Source organism: Equus asinus, chromosome 7, assembly GCF_041296235.1.
Source record: "Equus asinus isolate D_3611 breed Donkey chromosome 7, EquAss-T2T_v2, whole genome shotgun sequence".
NCBI lineage: Eukaryota > Metazoa > Chordata > Mammalia > Perissodactyla > Equidae > Equus > Equus asinus.
Window position 1 is genome coordinate 22,699,205 of NC_091796.1, and position 22,052 is coordinate 22,721,256.

Consider the following 22,052-nt stretch of genomic DNA (forward strand, 5'->3'; position numbering starts at 1 on the left):
AACAGGAGTCTTTTTAAAGTAGTAAAAAAATTAAAACTAATAACTAACTAAAAAGAAATGCAAAATTATTTTTATTTCATATTAATTTGAAGCTAAATGCTTCCATGTGATTCTATAATTTAGTAGTATTCCATGGGGAATTCCAGTTTTTTAAAGGAAAAGCGGCTAATAGAAAGTGTTTAATCCTATTTCTCATTTGAGGAAACTGACATTCAAGGATTAGGTCTTCCTGTAGGTGACACAAGTAGTTTAAGTAAAGGAGGGTAGAATGAGAACCAGAACTTACGTTCTAACTTCTGTTAGTTATTTTATGTCATAAAAATCAAATCTTACCAACTAGAATGTGAATGAATCCAAAAACCTACCTCATTATTAAATATATGGTGTAATACACAAAAATATGTTTCAAACTCATTTGAATGCCATTCAAGTCCCTCAATAAAATGCAAAGAAAATTTACATTCTCCAGCACTCCCAGATAAAGGATATTGAAGAAGCTTATGAATGTGTTTTCTACTTCGTCTTATTAATTAAACTCCTGTTTTTCAGAGAGCCCTGTAGAGGACATTATTTCTGTTTCAGATTGAAATTGATTTCGCTTTCATCTGCATTACTTAATTTGTTCTAAAAGGTTCAACAGTGGCGGTATGGGGGGAGGGGTCCTCAACGAAATCAAGTCAAGCTAAATTAAAACTCAGAAATAAATTGAAGGAGAACATTTTCTTTTTATCTGTTAAGATATACAAACAAAAAGACCAAGATGAATGCCAATAGGTCTATTACTGAAGAAAGATATAGGATATAGGAAGCAAAATTGTGAAAATATGCCAAATAAATATTAAGACGCTTTGGGAGCTGGGTGAGGAAAACTAAAGTGGCAGCAGCATGAGAGCTATAAAGTCACTTGCTTTGCATTTTTAGTCATTCGTGGACGGATTTATTCTTTCATTCATTCCTTAGTTTTAAAAACAAGTCATACTCAGGGCTCAGTCTCTACTCGTCCTAAATAAAACCTTCAAGCTCTTACCAAAGCGCTTAGGGTGGGATTTAAGACAATTTGAGAGTTTCTCAAAATAGCATCAAATCCCACTTTTGCTCACTGGAAAGACTAGCATTTTCTTTGTGGAGAAACAAAATGTGATGAATCTAGTTCATCAGGTCTATATAACCCTCCAACATTCTTCTCACCACGATGAAAATGGAAAAAGCAAAATACCCCACTACAGATGGTTTAGTTAATTAGATCTAGTTTAGTGAATTAATCCATGTCTTTAAAACTATGGTGAAATAGGCCACGTTTGGGTTGGTGTCCTCCTCACTTATGTTTATGTGAATCTTTCTTAGTTCTGCTTCAGAGACCTGCTCTCCTGATGTTCCACCATTCTGTGCTTATATGGTCCGTTTCCTGGGAATGCTGGACCAGGAGTTGTCCAACGCCTTAGTCAATCACAGTTATTTTTTCCCCAGAGCCTTACTAAGTGCCCAGCACTCTGGAAGATCTGTGAGTGACTGTGACTTCCCAGGATGCTTACACATGAAACTGGCTCTGTTAAGCTCATTCTGTCTGGTTCCTGGTTCGGGCACAATGGAGCAGCACACCAGTTATGACCAGTTTCAAGATATTCCAATCTCATGAATGCATGAATTTTATATCATGAAGATATAAAATTTGCCTTGCACATAAATAAATTAAATACAAAGACTGCATCTACATCCCTATGTCACTTTCTCCAGCACGTCCATCTTCCTGTATCCTGTTTCCAAGCACATCACTTCAAAATGCTGGAAGGTACACTAGAGATCAACAAATAGGGTCAGAGGATTGTTAAAAAGAGAGAGAAAGGCTGATGTATTAATAAGGGAAGATGGAAAATTATTTGCTAGAGAATCTTTCTCTAGCAATGTGTGTGGTATATAGTTGTCAAACCAGCCACCTATGGACCCATGCCCCAGGCTTACAGAACCAGCACCATGCCTGAGGCCAAAAAAGAAAATCAAGAGAAGAACCCATTATAGTCAATCCAGTGAGAGAGTACAGCTGAAAAAGATATATTAGGCTGAATTTGAAAAGTGCTAGAGAGGCAAAGAGGCAAAGAATAACCAGGAGATATTGTTGATTCCCACAGCTAGCTGACCGAAGTTTAATATGCCAGTTATGGGGTGTTGCTGGAAGTGGATGAGCAGAATTAAAACCACCTTTCCATTCTAAACCTTGTACTTTGATGTATCACTCTCTACGTGTGCTATAACCTAGAGCTGCATAAGATGAAAATAGTTTTAAACCCCTCAAAATTCTTAATTTCTGAAAAATCAACCACAGCCAGGAAATCAGAGCCATTTTAAATTTCTGGAATCTCTCTTCCAGCCTAACTACTGCTTCCAAACTAAGCACTCCATAGTATTATAACTACATCAAGTTTGGTATTCTGTATTTAGACATTCATACAACAAGGATTGATTAAATGCCTGCAAGCCTCCTTGCCAAAAGGGATAAATAAGTACTTTTTGAGGAAGACACATCTCCAACCTTTTATACATAATTGCGGAGAGGTCCATAAGTAGGGACATGGTAAAATTCATTCTCTAAATGCTACTTAAGAAACACCTGTCCTCACTTGAAAGGAAGAATCTGACTTCGAGAAGTAAAATCAAACAGAAATGCAAAGTGAGTCTCCAAGTGGATTCTACTATTTAATCTGCAAGTCTAACCCTCACTCCCTTAAGTCATGGGCCTGGAATGGACCAACAGCAAGATTTTGCCCAGGTCAGGAGATAAGGAAAATGTGGAGAATTATAAAAGAGCACAGGAAGAGAGTTGTCAAAAATATAACTCAAAAAGATGGTAGTCGCGTCAAGCAGTGTCTTCTCTCCTCTTGGGAACCAGCTGTTACCTACTTTCTCTGCTGGGCTGAAGAGCGCCGGGTGCAAATCACAGCCACGATCACCACCACCAGCACTGTGATGACACCAACGGTGACCACAATGATCACAAGCAGGTTGCTGTTCTTCTGAGGAGTGACGCTGCCATGTGGGGGGTGCATCTGGCCAATGGGTGGCTCTGGGAAAAGACAGGCAAATGGAGGTCAGGTTTAGGGAGATGTGGCAGCCCATTGTTCATCAAGTTCTGCTAAGAGTTCCTATTGTTCTGGGCATTCCTGAAGCTGGGAAAAAAGTAATGAAAAATGAGAGGAAATATCTAAATTATCTACCCAAGAAAAATGAAACCTATGTCCACATAAAAATTTATACAGGAATATTCGTAGAAGCATCTTTTAGAATAGCCAAAAGTGGGAAAAGATCCAAAAGCCATCAACTGACGAATGGATAAACAAATGTGGTAGATCCATACAATGAAATACTTTCCAGCCATAAAAAGGAATGAAGTACTGATCCACCCTACAACATGCATGCACCTTGAAAACATTGCATTAAGTGAAAGAAGCCAGACACAAAAGGTGGCATATTGTAGGATTCCACTTATATGAAATATCAAGAATAAGCAAATCTACAGAGACAGAAAGTAAATTAGTGTTTGCCAGTGGACAGGGGAGAAGTGAATGGGTAAGAGTGCTAATGGGTACAGGGTTTCCCTTTAGGGTGATGAAATGTTCTGGAATTAGATAGCGATGGGGGTGGCACAACCTTGTGAATATACTAAAACTCACTGAATTGTGAATTTTAAAAGGGTAAATTTATGGTATCTGAATTATATTTCAATAAAAAAACAAAGAATTAAGCTGTCCTGTTGAGCAGGATGCAGGGAGGGGAGGAAGAAGGCTGCCTTGTACTCTAAGAATTCCAATATGACAAGAACCAGAGAAGGCTGGGGCTTATGAGAAAATACTACGTATTTGATGCTGTGAAAGACAAACTATTTGACACCAATCACTCACAATTTACTTCCATTCCTTTCAAGAAACTATTCATAAAGCACATTTAATTTTCAACCTGTCAAGGGTCTATGAATCCCACTTAAAAGCAGCCACTGGGTTTGAAAGTGTCATAAAGTCCTGATATGAATGTTTTCCTGTGTTCCAACAATACCTCATGGTAGACAATATTTAGGCAAAAAGAACAAAATAAGAAGACATTTTTGATAATTTGATTATGTAAACAAGAATGGCTAATGACCCTTTAAATCGCTTTCTTTAAACCCTCAGTGATCAATCAATTAGAAATACTCTGTTTTTATGTTTTATGTTTGTCATTGCAAGGTAAAAATTTTTTAAAAGTGAATATTAGCTTACAGTTTTATTCATAACAATTTAGAAAGTAGCAGATAGCAATGAGTTTGGATGTTTTCCTAGACATAAGTTTGAGTGTTTCTTTAACAATCTATATTAGCTTTCTATACCCCTTGAGCAAAACATTTAGGTCTTTTTCACCTCAATGCCTTTATCTGTAAAATGGAAATAAGAATATTTATATACAGTTACTGTCAGAACTAGAGAAAATACATACGAAGCAACCATCTCAGTGCGTGACACAGAGAAAGTGCTTAAATATCATTATACTGCTGAAACATTGATTAAATTGTTGCCTAAATTAATAATCTACCATGCCATTTGGGGCACTTCTGCTGTGGACTTCCAAAGGACAACATTTTTAGAAATTTTCACTCAACGTGAAAGCTAAACTAAATTCTCACAAATGAGCATAATAACCCAATACTTGTCTCTATATCAAAACACTATTTTTTTGACAGTTAGTGAAGAATCATTGCTTTTGTGAAGATAGTCACCTAAATTTAAATAAATTATTGCTGATTCACTAGTATTGGAAAAATAATAAGTGCTTCTGATATAACTTGAATCACAGAGGAGGAACTCATCAAAAGTCTTTAAATTACACTTTCTGTTAAAAAGTTCTGATATAAATGAAAGAAATAAGGTTTCTTTGAAGTAATTTTTACATTTACTACAAAGAAATGAGGCAAGTAATGAAAGGTCAGAACTTTTTGTATCATAGTTTTACTTATAATTTAAAAAGTCATTTCACAGTAGTATCTTGATATGCCCTTTCTGTGCTTAATAAATTAATTGATTAGAATAAATTAACCTTTTATGTGAGAGCTTACAATAAAGACAGTTCAGGACCTCACGGATTTTTATTAGTATGAGTTAAATTTAATAGCTCACCATTTTTGACAAACTTAGTTTGAGTCATACATAGCAGTACACCTTCTGAATATTTTTAAAAACCTTGTAAACTAGAATTTTTCAAATTTCTACTCTTATATCTTTCTTTCTACCCAGGAAGACATCGTACTTTCAGTCAGAAAATAATGACTCTAGGTTTTGCTGAGCATTAGTGAGATTATATTGATGTCATTTGCCTCAGAGTTAGGGTTCATGAGAACTCCCATTATAAATCTTTGACTCCAGGCCTTTATGACTTCCTCATAAAAGTTCCCATCAGTTTAAAACTTGATGGTCAAAGTCTTTCATTAATTTCCCAGTCTCAATTCAGAGGCTGAATAATCAGAATATCTGACATCAGAAGGGCAGTTAAGAAAGTCAAGCGCAATGGAGCCCGTAGACGCAGTTGATCCTTGTTATTTGCAGTAGTTGTGCTCTAGAAAGTCATTGCAAACTCTGAATTAGGGAACACTGAGGATTGTTTCTAGAGGAAATAGAGCGTTAGCTTCCTGTGAGCCTCTGGTCACAACATTTTCATCAACCAATCAATGCATAACCTTGCTTTACGTGAGTTTCTGTTTAAAGACACCTTATTTAAATATAACGTTGATTCATTACCATTAAACTTGCAGCCAACAGCACTGTAACTCATGCCTGAGAGAAGCTTAATTAACACACATATTGTCTCCATAAGGCATGTCACAGTCTTTTGTGCTTTGGAACACTGGAGAGCACTTCAAAAATATTTTTAGGGGCCTCTTTAAACAGTGAAACCACCAATAAAAGCCACAAAACATGCGAAAAATAGCACTAAATGTATTGCAGAAACAACACTTGTTTACAGCATGAGAGCTCAGACAATAAGGCAGAGCATCACCTTGTTCCATCTCAGCAGAGTTTGTGAGCACTGGGCTCTGCAAATCTTTGGCTGCTCTGCACTTGTCCATAAATGATCATAAAAACACCACAAGTATTGATTTGGGGGGTTACAGATAAATTTTATCGAATGGGTGAATTCGCAAATACAGAATCTGCAAATAATGACGATCCAACCATATATCTAAATACATCAAAAGAGTGCTCCAGGGGCCAGCCGGTGGTGCAGCGGTTAAGTGTGCACGTTCCGCTTCAGTGGTCCAGGGTTCTCTGGTTGGGATCCCAGCTACGGACATGGCACTGATTGGCAAGCCATGCTATGGTAGGCTCCCCACATATAAAGTAGAGGAAGATGGGCACGGATGTTAGCTCAAGGCCAGTCTTCCTCAGCAAAAACAGGACAATTGGCAGCAGATGTTAGCTCAGGGCTAACCTTCCTCAAAAAAAAAAAAAAAAAAATAGAGTGTTCCAAATTAGGAAAAATTTTAGACCTCACAAATGTAGATGAGTGTAGTTAAGAGTTCTGGGAGACAGCCTGACTCTAGAAGGGGCAAGATGACATTTCTCACCTTTCAGGTTCCAGGTAGAAAGCTGCGTGGTGTAATTCAAAGACTTGCAAATCTCCAGCATAACACTTTCTATGTTCAGATGAACATTTGAGATCCAAAGAGCTTATCTGACTTGATTCACACAGTACTAATTCCTGGCAAAGTCACTTCTAGAACCTGGGGTTTAGGATTAGTCTGGGCTTCTTGAAATCATTCGGGATAGATCATGGTTGGACAGTAGGTGGGCAGAGACTCTTGTAAACTAGAACTTGGGACTCTGGACCCCTCCAATTATTTTTCCAGGGGAAACAATTTTCAAGTTTTATTTCTGGACCTTTCCTTTGGCATTAAGGTATCTGTTGAGTATCTCATAGTAGTTTACCAACCTCAGAATGATCATTTCATGCAAAGAGCTTTTACATACACTTTATTTAGATTGGTTAGAATGTTATTGAGTTCTGAAAACAAGAAAACAAAGTTTTCAAAACTAGAGGGCAAATCATGGTCTTTTCTCCTAAATACAGAGTGCAAGCCATGTTTTACAGATCATCTAATATGATTCTCAATATTCAAAGGATTAATTAATAATATTGATTTTTTTATAGGGTTTCACCAGAATATCAACACTTGTCAAGCTTAATTTAATTTTCAAAGGTCAAGGTAAATAAAACAACATCTTTGTAGGGTTTGTAGATCTCTTAACCAAAATTACTAATTTTGCAAATTATAGGACAACAAATTATATACCAAATATATACTATATACCAAATTATAGGAGAGCAAATTATATACTAACAAAAATAAATTGATGAATTAACTTTCCAAATGAGAAAAGGCAGGATTGAATTGAAGCAACTTTTACTGTTGCTGTCATCCATACAAATATAAGCTACAAAATCACATTTTCAGAAGTGGAGTACTTTCCTGCTTAAGAACGTGGACCATAATCCAAAATCAAATGCATCATAAAAGTAAAATACTACCACATCACCACATATTACCTTTGATTCTACCTGCCATCAGAAAATAATTTAGGAAGCCTCTTCAGTTTCCTCAGTTTAATTAAGGGTCTCCAACTACAAGTGTAAACATGAACTACAGCTTTGTTTTTCTTTATTTGAATTCCAAGGCTGCCTTTTTAAAAGAGTGACATGCTATAACAGGCAGTAAAGGATTAGTGCAGTCTAAGTTTATTTGCAACTGGCTTGAATATCCTGACAATAAGCCATTACTTTATTACAATGCTTTGAAGGATGAATCCAGCAAGTGTAGGGAGAGATAGGACACCTCTATAATTCCGTCACTTTAAGAGGAGATGTATGAAGTTTTCATTGTGTGTGAGGTTCCAAAACTCAGATTTTAAGGGGGCCAGCCCAGTGGTATAGTGGTTAAGTTTGCATGCTCTGCTCTGGCAGCCTGGGGTTTGTGGGATTGGATCCTGGGCATGGACCTACATACTGCTCTTCAAGCCATGCTGTGGCGGCATCCCACATGCAAAAAAAAATAAAGGAGGATTGACACAGATGTTAGTTCAGGGACAAACTTCCTCACCGAAAAAATACCCCCAAAAACCCAGATTTTAAAATGTTCTTGTTGATGCAGCCTACTTTGTAGAAGTGGGATGGGGTTGGAGTTTTATTAGTCAGGATTTCATTTGTGCATCTTATTGGGAAATATACCCCTTTCTTAAGGCATAAGACATAAGCAGAATTTTAATTACAAAGCTAGGATTCTCAGATGCCTTTGCTGGATTCCTTTTAATAGCCGAAGCTAAAGTCAAATTACACATTTACTGTCATTTATTTGCTAGCAAAATAAAATAGGAAACAGATTCATTTTTCCCTCCACCATCCATGTCTCTGAGGTTATCAATTCACCTTAATTAGTCGAGTAGCCTGTAATAATTTGTTATCCCACTAGGGATTCTAGAAATGTTTCAGGTGTTTTGTTCATCTCATTCACTTAACATGAAATACCTAAAACCCAGAAAATTAAGTAACACAGAAAATTGAGGAGGGGTAATGTCAATAATCTATCTAAACTAGTTCAAAGCCACTGGATGCCATTCATCTATTTTATCTTCATGACTTTCTCCTGTGAGATAATGTATATCAGACCAAATTTAATTACAATTACATTTCTCCCTTGGAATCTTAAATTAAATGGTAAAAAAAAAAATAATACAATGACATGTATTTCTCTCAATTACTATCATTCTCTTCATCTGAAGTCTGACTCCCATGAAAAGAAAAAGTCCTGTTGATTTTTCTGTTAATGTGAAATTTGGGCTGTGGTTTCTTTTCAATCAGAGAATTTATTTTATTTTGAAGGTCAAGTTCAAATAGTCAATAACAAACCTTTAAACATGATCCAGAATTAGGATTGCCAGATTTAGTATTTAAAAATACAGGAGATGCAGTTGTTTGAATTATTTCTTGTTGCCTATGCAGAAGTACATTGAGATGGAAATCCCTTGCAATATTTTTCTTTATTTCATATTCATAGGCAGTTAGAAATGATACAAATTTTACTGGACACTGTTGTATTTTTAGTTGCTAAATCTGGCAATTCTATCCAAGATTAGAGTTCTTTAGGACATGCAGTTTAAGCGAGTACATCGTTCTGTGTCTGTGGCCTACATTTGCTCCATCTTTCATACACACAACCACCGCTCAGTAGTAGGTGGGAACTTCAAGGGGCTAACTGTTTTTTTTCAATTATCCATACCAATTCCCTCTTTAATTTCCTAGCACTCTGTCTCCTCAAAAAGTACTATCCTATGCCAGTACAAATAGTAGTGCCCTTAACTGGGGGTGAATTCCAATTTGAAACTCTCTGTAGAGATAGCATCTCAAGATCAGCTCTGCAGATGATTATAAAGGGGACAATATTAATTTCCAGCAGGGACTCCAAACCTACAAGCTCTCCATTTTGGGGTATAAAACCATACAATTATGTTCCCCCACACAATTTCAACAGCTACCTTCTTTACCCTCCCTCACATCCCTGGGATTTTTCTCATTCTCTTTAAACTTTCTGGCATGTATCTCTCTGCCTTGTCCACCAGGGTAATTCTCCCTGTTCGTTTATTGCTCCCCCAGTGATCTATTTTTCAATCTGTGTCCATAGCTCTCAGCAAGTGGCCTGCACGCAGCTAGGGCTTAGTAGCATTTCTTAACTGACTGCTTGAAGTGTGTTTGGCATATTGCCGAGACGTAATATAAAATTTGCAGGAAGAGAATGCATTAATAAAACTTGCAAAATTTGGAGAAGGGAACTATCATTATCTAAACCCATTTTATGGAGGTTTGATAAAATGGTTTAAACACTTTTGGTTTCTTTTCAGTCCCAACACATTCCTCCTCTCATCTTCCTGCTGTGAGGTCCCCAAAGTGTCTCTTGTGTATCTCAGAGTCCAGAAACTATCTGAGCCAAGCACTAGCTATAACGGATCTCTAAAACTCACATATCTACAAGAGATAATCATGTTACTTAATGAGGGAAAAGGGTCTGTGTATGAAGCAACAGGAAGTGATGAAGATTTTAGCAATCTGGAGAGAGCATCTTGGATATAATCTTAGAGAACCTTGACTAGAATATATTTAGGAAGCCTAAATGTAAGAAATTGAACTTCTCTGGTTAAATAAAATGCATTAATTGCAGAGAAGGGTATGCCTGGCAACTAGAAAATAAGGGTCAATAGGTAAAAAAAAAATATTCCTGAATCCACTACTGGCCAGAGGAGAGGGAACACTGAGCCTTTAACCAGAGCATCTGGTCTACCCCACGAATGCACATATCCTCTTGGAGAAAATAGATGCATTAGATTATCATAGCCTATGATGGGAAGTAATCACTTAACTCACCCACTTATTCTAATTTCTCACCTAGCAAGCAACTTTTAGATTGCAATTTTGGTGTCCCATATAGATTTTTAACAGAAGGCCATCCAAATGGATATTAATTCAGTAATCAAATTTTTCAAGAAAATTTGCTAAAGTGGCTAAATACATCACATTATTTTCATAAAATAAAATACTATACAGCAGCAAAGATAAATGAAGGAGAACTATTTGTAAACACATGGACACAAAGTTAAAGAAGAATGCATGTTGCAGTAGGATACATAGAGTATGATGCCATTTCTATAAAGTTATAAATATGTATAATAATATTATAACATTTAGGGATACATATACTTATACAGTAAATACCATATTTGGGAGAGTAGTTACATTAGTGAGGAATGGAGGGAATGGTGTAGTAGCCTGTGATAAAGAAGAGACATACAAGGTAGTTCAAGTGTATGTTATATATTTTATATCTTAACCTTGGTGATGGGTACACAAGTGTTCATGTTTGCATTTTGAATATACGAAATATGTTTTTAGTAAACCAGAACAAACCAAAAAACAGCAACCACAATACTTTTTAAAAAACCTATAAAAGGAACTTATCATATATACATGAGTCTCTTAGGAGTTTGGCTGATATTAATCCATTCTCCCAAAGTTTGTTTCAGCAAAACTGAGGACAAGATTCTAGAAGACAGCTCCAACAACAACCTGCTTGTTCCATGCAGTTCTAGCTATTACTTCCATCTGGTCATCCCCAAAGCCAACAGATGTACGTGAATGTTCCATTAGAATGAGCAGAAACAAAAGTTTAATCTTGACAACGTGAAGGAAAATTAGCAATAAGGTGCTAGAGGATTTTGAAGAGTAAACATACTCTCCTGGTAAAAACTCCCAGTAATTTCAATTTACGAAACTGAGTAGGTTTCAGTTCAATCTACCTTAGATATCATCTCTCTCTACTAAAATTAAATTTTTTGAAATATTTTAAATGCATATAACTTTAAAATCTACGTATTTTACAGCTCTGTATCATTTACGAAATTCTCTGTCCTTGAGCTTTTCTAACTGATTCTGTTTTGTGCACTTGTCAACTCTCATCAGCATCGTCTCCTGGTGGAATATGCCACAGGTTTGTTAATAACTTCACGTTTCTGTTATCCCCACTAAAACCTGAAGTCGAGAGTTCTTGGCACTTGCAGTCAATAGAAAATTTGCCTGAAACACTCTGGAATTAATCATTTAATTAATATAACTAACCCAGTAGAATATAATTTATATACTTACCATTGAGAGTGCTTCTATCAATCAAATTAGTATCAACTGGCCAATAACCGCCATCTCCATGACGACCTGTTTATTGGGAAAGCATAACAGAATGTTAGTGGATATACGACATGAAAGCGCTAACAAAGCAAAAAAGACAAAAATAAATATTTTAAAGTACACACTTGAATAAGATTATTTTGGCTACCTAAAATAAAGCCTGAGAATGTTAATATCATTATACCTTGTGAGAAAATGTTATCTCTTACGTGTGTGAGAAAAATCTGTCATGAAAATAAACTCTTCTAAACAAGCTAAATTCTATTTCTCTCTATTTTTTTCGCTACAAAAATCTGGGCCCCCTCTTCTTCTTTTTCTTCCAGTATATTTGTTAAAGTGTCACCAAAAGGTTCAGCAGTGGTATTAGTCTAAATGTTTTCCTAAACATCTCAAAAGAGACGGGGGGGCTGTTCATGGCTCCCAGAGAGGCAGATTCCCCTCCTTTAGGCTGCAAGAGGTCCCGCCTACACAATTGCCCATGTGATATGACTTTGCGGCAAATTATCATTATTATACTACAAGGGAACAGCACATGTCGTCTTATAACTGGGCTTTGAGTGGTCTTTGTGTTATGTGCCAAAAGGTGCCCAGGAATGAGATATTAAAAATGGAGTAAAGAGTAGGTGCTATGTCTCAGCCTACAGGGTCTGAATACTTCTTACAAACACACCAGGAAAGGAAGAGGTCTTCCTGAGTGTCACAGCAGTGGAAATACTGCCGGCCATTAAGTGTTGGACAGTTGTAAAAGTAGTATTGAAGAGAATTGAACCAGAAATAATTATACTATCATCCAAATTTAATTAATGGTGCTTCACCACAGGTAATCCTTTTTCTATTGCTACATTTGTAGAACTGTAATTCTTTGATTAGATTTTGCATTCTGGAATATCTATTAGGTAAATCATTCATAGAAAAACATTTGGGAGTTGAATCTATATGCAAACACATACAAGAATACAGCTAATTCTCCATTTTGTTCACATCAGAGGGTTATTTCTGAAAGCAGTTATAATCAGTGGATAACGCAGAGGAAGCCAACCGGGCCAGTCAGCTACAATAGCATATGTTGTTTTCTTACATGTATAGATTCTAGTTTTCTTCTTCTTTAAGACTTAAGTGCTGCTCTTGTGATACTCTTTTGCATACCAAGCTTGCTTCTTACTAAAGCTTTCCTAAGATCCCATCATTTTATTCACAAAATAGTTGTAAGGAACAACTTAAAGCTTGTTAACAGACCATCGATTCATGATTTTTAAAATTCTTTTGATATTCAGAGCCAAAGTTAGAATGTCCAGCTTCCGACAAGCAATGCAATAAATTAATCCAATCACACCATATTCTGTTTTCAGCATGAATTGGTACATTTAAAATCTTCTGGCCAATGACTGTGGGCATATAAAGAAGTGAGAATTAGGATGGAGGCTCTTATGTGTTCATGGGATGTGTGTGGGGGGTGGGGAGTGAATGGTAAGAGGAACAACTGAAAAAAGCAGCAATTGTGAAAATTTAGGTAAGCTGACTAAAATGTGGACAAGCCTAACCCTTTCTCAAAATTCCTTGCTTGCGTGACTCTGACACATTTGGGGTTTCAAGGAGCAGAGGATAAACTTTGCCCATGGGACATCGTAAGATCAATGTTGGAAGTAATGAAGTGAGACAGAAGTTCTGTATGAATATTAAGCTGGCTTTTCTCACATCTGAAATTGCAAAGCAGTCAGCCAAAAGAGATGCCAACAGCCCCATCACTTAGGCTAGTAAAGCAATAAATGATTCCTATTGGGAGTCATCCTGTATTGGCTGGAAATTAGGTAAATAGCCTGTGGAGGATTTTCCTTTTCCTCTAGCATCCTGACAAACATCTTTTCAATAAAGTTTCTCACTCTCCCAATTAGTTTGTAGGAAGATGCAAAAACAAGCCCACAGGCACATCCATATATTACTTAGTCATAAAGCTCTATGAGTATAGCACCCCTGAGATTTAGTGAGGCTATTAATTACATTGTGAATTTCAATAGGCAGAAGAAAATCAGACGTCATACAGTTAGAGCTCTCCGTGAGATAAAGGAACTTTGGAAATGCTTTCTAAATAAGAGAGGGCAGCTTTAAAGGAAAGCATTCATCCCACACAATCTACTGTATTGATATTGGTTAACTTGTTGTTGGTTATAACTAGATTGATACCACAAAAGAAAATGAAGTAACTCTTAACAAACCCAACAGAAAGTACTTTAAAAAAACTTGATATCATCAACAAGCAAGATTGGATTTATGGTAATTTAGAGTTCTTGCACCACTTCAGTAAGGAAACATAAAGCTCATTTCTGGGATATTGATGAGTCTAGGACCTCTTCATCTAAAGACATGAAAACCAAGTTTTAATTTTGTGAGCTGTTATGTTTTTATTCTCTAAAATATGTCTTTTAAATTCCAGGAAGTCTTTCTTTACGTATAAATAAAAAATTAAAATTAAAATGATTCTCCCACTGCTTGAAGGGAAGAACAACAAAGTCGTCAAAGGAGGAGATGCTGGAGACTTAGGACACTAACTGTTATCCTTGGCGTGTCACAGCATTTTTAAGGTCTTTTTGCTGTGCATCAAATATTGGATGTGTTTAGTCATCTTGGTTAACTTCATAAGCACTGATTTAGGGAAATAGAGGACTAATTAGATAGTTTATATCTTCGAGTCTAATTAGATATAAACTACTATCCGATCCCAGAGGTCTTAATTTTAGTAATGGAGCATAAAACTGCTAATAATTCATTCAAAATTTATTAAGTGCCTACTAAATGCAAGGCACGGTCTTAGATCCTCAGGGAAGTGGTATTATAAAAACATATACTAGATATGGAACTGGCCATGACAGAGTTGGTTCATTGTATCCAGATCCTGCATAGGCCTATTCATGGTTAATGTTAGCTAACTGTGGAAGGTTTTTAATTTACTCCAACTTTAAAGGTTTAACAATAAGTTCATCTGTTACTATAAAATCACTATTAGGTTTAATTAAAAATATTTTTTCATTTATCTAGTATTATCAAAAGAGCTACATGCAAATAAAAAATAATGTATTATTTTCAGTTTTATGTTATGTGTTCCAAAATTATATTATCATAAACCCCTGAATTTCTTTTTAGCATACTGCACTAAATCTCTAACATTTTTCAAAATTAAAAATTCCAAGTAAGTAAATGAATACATCAAATTTAAATATAACATTTGTGGAAATAACAAAATAAATCTAAAAGTATATGAGGTTTTTTTATTCAAATAAAGCTCACTGTGCTTCAAAAAATTGGAAATGGGTAGTTTTCTTTTCTTTATTATAGAATTAGTCATATCATGATTTACATGAAGACAGTGATCAAAATGTATTATATTAGTAACATATTATATTCTGCAGAATATAGAGACAAATTCTTGTATTACTCTGCACCCATATCTTCTTAATAATAGAAATGAGGATGAGGAAAATAATTAAGATGTTAAGAGTGATGAATTTATGTATCACTTTTATCTAGATAAATATTTTATTCAGATAAGTCCGTTAAAAAATCAGTTCTTTCAGAAAGTTTTGGTAATTAAAGCAAATATTTTCTACTTCTCCGTATGTTTTGAATCAGGAAATGGTGGTTTCAAAACGAAAAATAAATCAAAAGTAATGAGCCCATGGTTAACTCAAAAAGGAGAAAGTTAGTGGCTGTTTTAGAGTTATTCAACATAGTTTATAAATTTTAACATTTATTTTATTTAGGTCCCTATTAGGTAGATTCAAATCAGAAATTTCATGCTCTTTCCCTTGGTTTGCATTTTTAAAACATTGTAGGGGCCAGCCCTGTGGCTTAGTGGTTAAGTTTGTGCACTCTATTTCGACCACCCAGAGTTTGCAGGTTGTTTGGATCCTGGACATGGACCTGTGCACTGCTCATCAAGCCATGCTGTGGTGGCATCCCATGTAAATTAGAGGAAGATTGCCACAGACATTAGCTCAGCAACAATCTTCCTCAAGCAAAAAGAGGAAGATTGGCAACAGATGTTAGCTCAGGGCCAATCTTCCTCACCAAAAATAATATATTTATTTTATAATAAAATATTGTAAATTATAAAGCCATTTAAAGAATTTCCTTCTATATTTCATTTCAAGGTTAGATCTCATAAGGAGCCTTCTTTTCATTCTCTTTTGGCAAGAGACCTATGCTCCCTTGGACAAAAGTTAGTCTCCATGATTTCCCTGCCACTTCCTTTAGGAAGTGTGCTCCTTGCTATAGCTCTTGGTGCTTACCAAAGTGACATGTGTACTGTGTTCTCAATGTTCGTTGAGTGACTAACGTGAATTAGAATGCTTTCTAATGTGAATGAATTTTAAGTTACTACTATTATACAAGTTATTTTCTTGTTCTTACATACTACTTAAAATACTGCTTCGATACTTTTATTGTGGTGTTTGTAAAATGAAACAACATTAATGTTTACATTAAACCCCTGCTTTTAGCACATATGGGCATGATAAGAAATTTTCCCATGATAAAAAATTTTCCAGCACCTACCAAAGATTAATTCAATTGGGATTTCAGTTCTAGAGTCTGGTTTTCTGAGTGAATGTTTATAAGTTCAGGGAGGAGTGAATGGAAAATTAATTTGCAAAGGACATGGAGAAAACTGGATGTGGTAATTCTAATCTGTTCTTTAACCTATCTTCCCCAAATGGGGATAACAGAGGGTCCTCTAGAATAGCACCCGCACAATCAATCCCAAGAGAAAAACCATGGCCCACAATCTAAACCAAACAAACTGACTGGTCAGCTAACAAACATTTGGTATACATCCTTCCAAGAATGCAGAGCACTGAGGTATCTTCTTGATCTTCGAATTGGTTCTCCGAAAATAATTCTGGTGTTGATGATGGAAATTGCATTAATTTTGTGTCTTGTATAACCACTGGATAAAGGATATCTATTAATGCCACCTGAACACAGTTTTACTGTCCAATATACAGATCACATTGAGATATATTTAAAGCAAATAATTGTTCAGGAACTGAAAAATGTGTCTAAGAGATCAATTTGTCATCAGTTGATGATACTGCTGACTTTGAACAAAGGCATCAGGATATCTAAAAACCAGGAAGCAAAATCATAAAGCATGCCTAGGATATTTCAAACATATATTAATACAGAGAACTAATGAGCTCTCCTCACCCTTTGCTAAGGTTCAATACATTGTTTTCTAGTAAACACTGAAGAAAATTCATTGATTGAAAGAAAGTAGAATCTTACTACTTCATATGTAAGCATGGCTAACATGCTGGACATATATTGAGGCTTAGTGCTTAACAGATCCTTCTTGCCTTCCTTTCTTCAAAACATATCCTTACGTTTGCCACCTGTGACAAGTCTAAGAGCAATAATTTGTGGGGAGGGGAATGCACTTGGTGACCTACTCTGAGTCAGATACAGTGCAAGAGAACCAAATATGCCATTGCCCACCTTCTCCTCGACCGTGAGAGGCAGTTTTTTTTGAGTTTCAATTTCTGCATAAAATACAAACAGAGTAGGCTATGATGAGAAGTAAATTCATTTTTTAAGAATCCTTAGAAATCAATTTAAAATCTAAGATTATAAGTTCACACACAAATGTCATGAATTGAGTGACCATATAGTTATTATGAAAATCAGGACACTTTAAAAGTGAAAGAGGGAGCTATTATCAATTTTGCCAGGACCCAGGTATTAATCAGGACACTCCTGGACAAAATGGAAATTATAGTCATCATAGACATGAACAATTTAGACAAATGAACCCCTAATTCCTGGTTCTTGATTAACATCTCAGTTTGATTTTGGGTCCTCACTTTCTGAGGCATATGAGTAGTCTTTTGCAGAGTTTGGCAACCAATAGGTAAAGAGAAGTTGCCTGAGAAATGTCCTAAGGTAGGAAAAAATTTTACAAACATTGCATACTTCTTCTTTTGCAAGTACCAGAGTAAAAGCAGCACTGTGCCAGACCAGTTGGTATCTGGATTCCTGAACATGATGATAGATGTCAGCCAATGAGGAGAAGAAAAAATGTCCATATATATAATCCATAATATATATTTATATATGGAATCCATTTATATATATATACATATATCAGAAGCACATTGCTTACTCCTATGAATTCTTCCCCTGCTCATTCTCAGCATCTTGCAAAGGAGAATGGACAAAAATTCAAAAGGCAAATATCAGGGGTCTAGAGGACTTGGACAGATCAACAAGATCTTCTGCTCACAGAAAGAAGTTAGCCTCTTTAAAGATTTCAGGTAAGGAGAGCCCCACATTCTTATCTATATGACTCTGACTATAATTAGTCTGTGTTCCTTTATCTGGTTGCTGATGAAAACTTGTCAACTGCTCCTGATCACATATGTCATAAACTTCCACATATCAAAAGCCCAATAGGTTTATTTGTTACTATAATTATTATTCATATAAGTTTAGAATGACACTTCTGTTAACAATTAAATCATTAACAGAATAAAAAATAAACATGATTTAATAAGGTTAATGATATAGTGATTAAGAGTGGTCTCTGAATTCTTTCCTCCCACTGTACTCTCCTTGTATGCATTCTTCCCTGTAGTATATCTGCAATAATGGCCAGCATGCGGGTCTAAGAAATTACTTTTAGAAGCAACCTTGGGCACTTTCCTGGATGACTAGCTCTTGCCAAGAGCTATGTCTTCACCAGACTATAACATGGAGGATGAAGCAGAGTGTTTTGTGGATTTTAAAGGAGCAACTGTTCTCAAAGGCCACTGAATAATCCATGAAAGATTCCCCCACCTGGATGGCCCACAAACTTATCCCAAAGGCAGGTAAGATATCTTTGTGTCTGAGTGAAGTTGCCAAGCCGCACAGGGAGAAGTCACAGACGAACATGAGGCTTTTTCTTCTCCAAGTGCCTATATGTCAGAAAGTTGCAACTACAGTATGAAAGCAGTAGAATGTGAGCATCCTGCTGGCTGCACTGCTAGTATGTGTAAATAATAACACTGTTGGAGCACAGAATTTCTTTATTAATGCATCCAATTATGCTCCATCCATCTAGTCAACAAATGTATTGAGTGGACCCACTGTTGTCAGCATTAGGGATATACAATGTCTATTGCAAAGGTTCATAAATTAATGAGAAGGAAAATGTTAAATGAATAATAATAACCACACTGTAATATTAAAAAATTTAAAAAAATTATAAGTAGGTGGCACAATGGAAAAACAGGATGATTGATTATTTCTGCCTAAAAAAATGATGGAAGCCTTTTTAGGGATGACATTTGAATCGAGCATTAAAAGATGAGTGGAAATTTATCAGGTAGAAAAGAGAAAGAGTGAGGTGGGCAAGCTTAGAAAGACAGGCAGAGATTAAAAAATAAAACTCCCTATATGTTCTACAAAAAAGTCTAGAATTTACCTGGTAGGGGACAGAGATCCACTGAAGGTATTTTAAGCAGAAAAGTGACTCAATTACATATGTATTTTAGGATGATTGTTCTGGCTGAAGAATAAAGTAATCAGAAGAGAATGGTGTAATAAATAGAGTCAGAATAATATTAATTATGAATCTATGAGGCAGACATTATTAGCTCCAATTTATAGATGAGTAAACTGTGGCTCAGAAAGACTAACTAATATACTCATTTTAGGTGGCTGAATCTGCCTGACTCTGATGATGACGATTTTATCATTAGTGGGTGAATTAATAAGTAAAAGAAGGAATGGGGAGAGAGTTGTACAGAAATTAGAGCACTTCTTAGAGTTGATCCTGGTGTGTGAGTGTGAAGGTTTAGGTGTCTGGATGTGACTTGTGGTGGTAGCATCATTCTCAGTGGGACACACAGAACAAAATAGACTTTGGAGGAGAAAGGAAATAGTTCAATTTGTAATCATGCAGAGTGCTGGGACAAGTGAAGGTGACACTTCAGAAAAGGCATGGCAAAAGTGGACAAATAAAGCTAGGAAAACTCTTTGAAGATGACAGATACTGAGGTCCTATTCCTATTCTTATTCCACATCATCCATTCCTCCCTACCCCACACTCTCACAACCCAAACAAGAAATGATCAGCATCAACAGCCAAGAGTGAATGGGGTTTGCAGGGCTGTGGATCTAGGGGAGCATGCTGGTCCTCAGTGGCCAGTGTAGACAGTAGGTACCTGATGTTTTAAAAACTAGGAAAGCCTGAGAACTTCTGTGCTAGAGCAGAGAGAAATAGCAAAACCCCTGTTGCCAATTTATCTCTCTGTCATAGTGCACTACTCTGCAGAGTGGTACCTGAATGTCACCTGAACACATCCTGTGATCCTCACTTTTTGAACAGCTTCGTGGCATTTTGATTTTCCCATTCTAGGATTTCTCTAAATAAGGTCCAAGTAATCTTTCCCTCCATAACCATTTGTGTGGATTCAAGTTCTGCTCATATATTTAAAGTCCAGTCTTGGGTTTCAAGCAGTCTTTTCTACTACTACCCACAGTGATTTTCCATCTGAACCCTTATGATATAGATATGAGATGATACCACCAGATTTAGCATTTTTCATGTTGAAATGAAATGAAGAGTTTATATACTCCTCCTAACTATATTGCATGCTTCTTGAAAATGGTCCCATGGAACTGTACTTCTTTCTTATGCTTCGTCGCACCCAGTACAGTGCTAGGTACATACTTATCAGTAAGTTTACAAAAGTGAGTTCAATCCTTTCTATATTGCACGTTTGAAACTTCAAAAATTCATCAACACCCAATAGTTTTGATTTTCCTCCTTTCTGTATTCAGAATTACAAGCAGCTAGTGAAATGCAAGTGTATAAATTTTCTGCTAATAAGAAACAACAGGGAGGGTAGAGGTCAAGAAAAGGGCCAAGGAGTCCAAATCATCTACAAACATGACCACTATTTCTTGTATCACAGAGAACTTATTGTTTTTCTGTTTAGCTTTAATTTAATAGATGAATATTGAGGATACTTTTTACCTAGTGGAGAAATATTTTCATATCTTTTTCATCTCCTCCAAGATCAGTAATATATACAATATCCACATCCATGAGCACTATTACTTTTGGGTTATACAAACTAATCTTTTGATTAGATGGTAAAGTCTTTCTTTCCAGATTACTCTGTGACTGTTTCCCCAAAGATTTGTGTCATAATTCAACTCAACAAAGACTTATTGGGCAACTACAATATAATAGGTTTTGAATTAGAGGCTGCAGGTATGGGAAGGTAGGAATGACAACGTGAAGCAGACCGGTTTTCTGCCATCAAGGAGTTTACAACCTGGCCAAGAGATTAGGAATATAAACAGGAAATGATAAGAAATGCACAACATAGCAAAGAATCAGTTGGGTGTTACAGAGATACAGAACAATAAAAGACTGGAAAGATAAGAGAAGCTTCTTGGAAAAAAGCAGAATTGGGAAGGGAGTCTTAAAAAACAAGGATTTGACTTGGGAGAGTTAGGGAGAAAGTAGGGCCAAGGCTGAGGGGACGATACCAACTGGAGCCCAAAGTTGCAAAAATGCACTTTTTCCAGAGTGATTTGCGGATTCTTGTTAATGGACTGTGGCATATGTGGGGGAATACACTAGTTGTGAGGCTAGAAAAGGGAAGTTGGGGTCAGATAGTCACATGTTTGATGTCAAAGAACTGACTTCATTCTGTGAGTAACAGTGAACTGTCTGTGTTTTGGAAAGAAAATTGAGGAGACAGAGTTTAGGATTGATAGAAGTGGGCAGAAAATAAAGCTAGGAACCTGGTATTTGGCCAATGTCTACAGCTAAGAAGGACATTCAGGAACACAGTGAGTCTTACAAGAAGAACTTATTAAAGAAACCTTTTTGAGGACTTGTTAACAAAAATATCTACCTTTTAGGTCTGAACAAGTTAAAATTATACCATAAATCACATCGATTCTTATGAGTACCAAGTATGTTTTTTCTTTCAAAGTTACATACTAAAACATAAGAACTCCTGAGAGGTGGACCTAGGCAGCTACTTGCCTGCTTGCTGGGAACATGATAAGCACCTCAACAATCTATTAAAAGCACATTATTCATTTTATGCCTCTACATTTGCGCCATATTCATAATTTCTAGAATTGCAAAATCTTGTAGCTGAGAAAACCACAGGTGAGAATAGATTTTTCAAGGGGCTGCAGCAAGCCGTTGAATAATAAAGTGAGTTGAAACTATACACAATGATAGGGTAAAAAGAGGTTTTAATTTTCAATTAAACAGCTCCCATCAAAAGGTGCTAAAGGTTTCAATTTTTCAA

The 22,052-nt window shown here is 36.1% G+C and overlaps 1 protein-coding gene across 2 annotated transcripts in view; it reads right to left on the reverse strand.

Annotated features, from left to right (window-relative positions):
• DCC (DCC netrin 1 receptor) overlaps window positions 1–22,052 on the reverse strand; it is a 1,085,205-nt gene that overhangs the window by 67,076 nt on the left and 996,077 nt on the right. For both annotated transcript variants that reach the window (XM_070513040.1, XM_070513039.1), the window contains exons 22-23: window positions 11,704–11,769; window positions 2,896–3,058 (exon numbers count right to left, since the gene is read on the reverse strand). In XM_070513040.1, coding sequence (XP_070369141.1) covers window positions 2,896–3,058; window positions 11,704–11,769 — 229 coding nt within the window. The remainder of the gene's footprint in view (window positions 1–2,895; window positions 3,059–11,703; window positions 11,770–22,052) is intronic.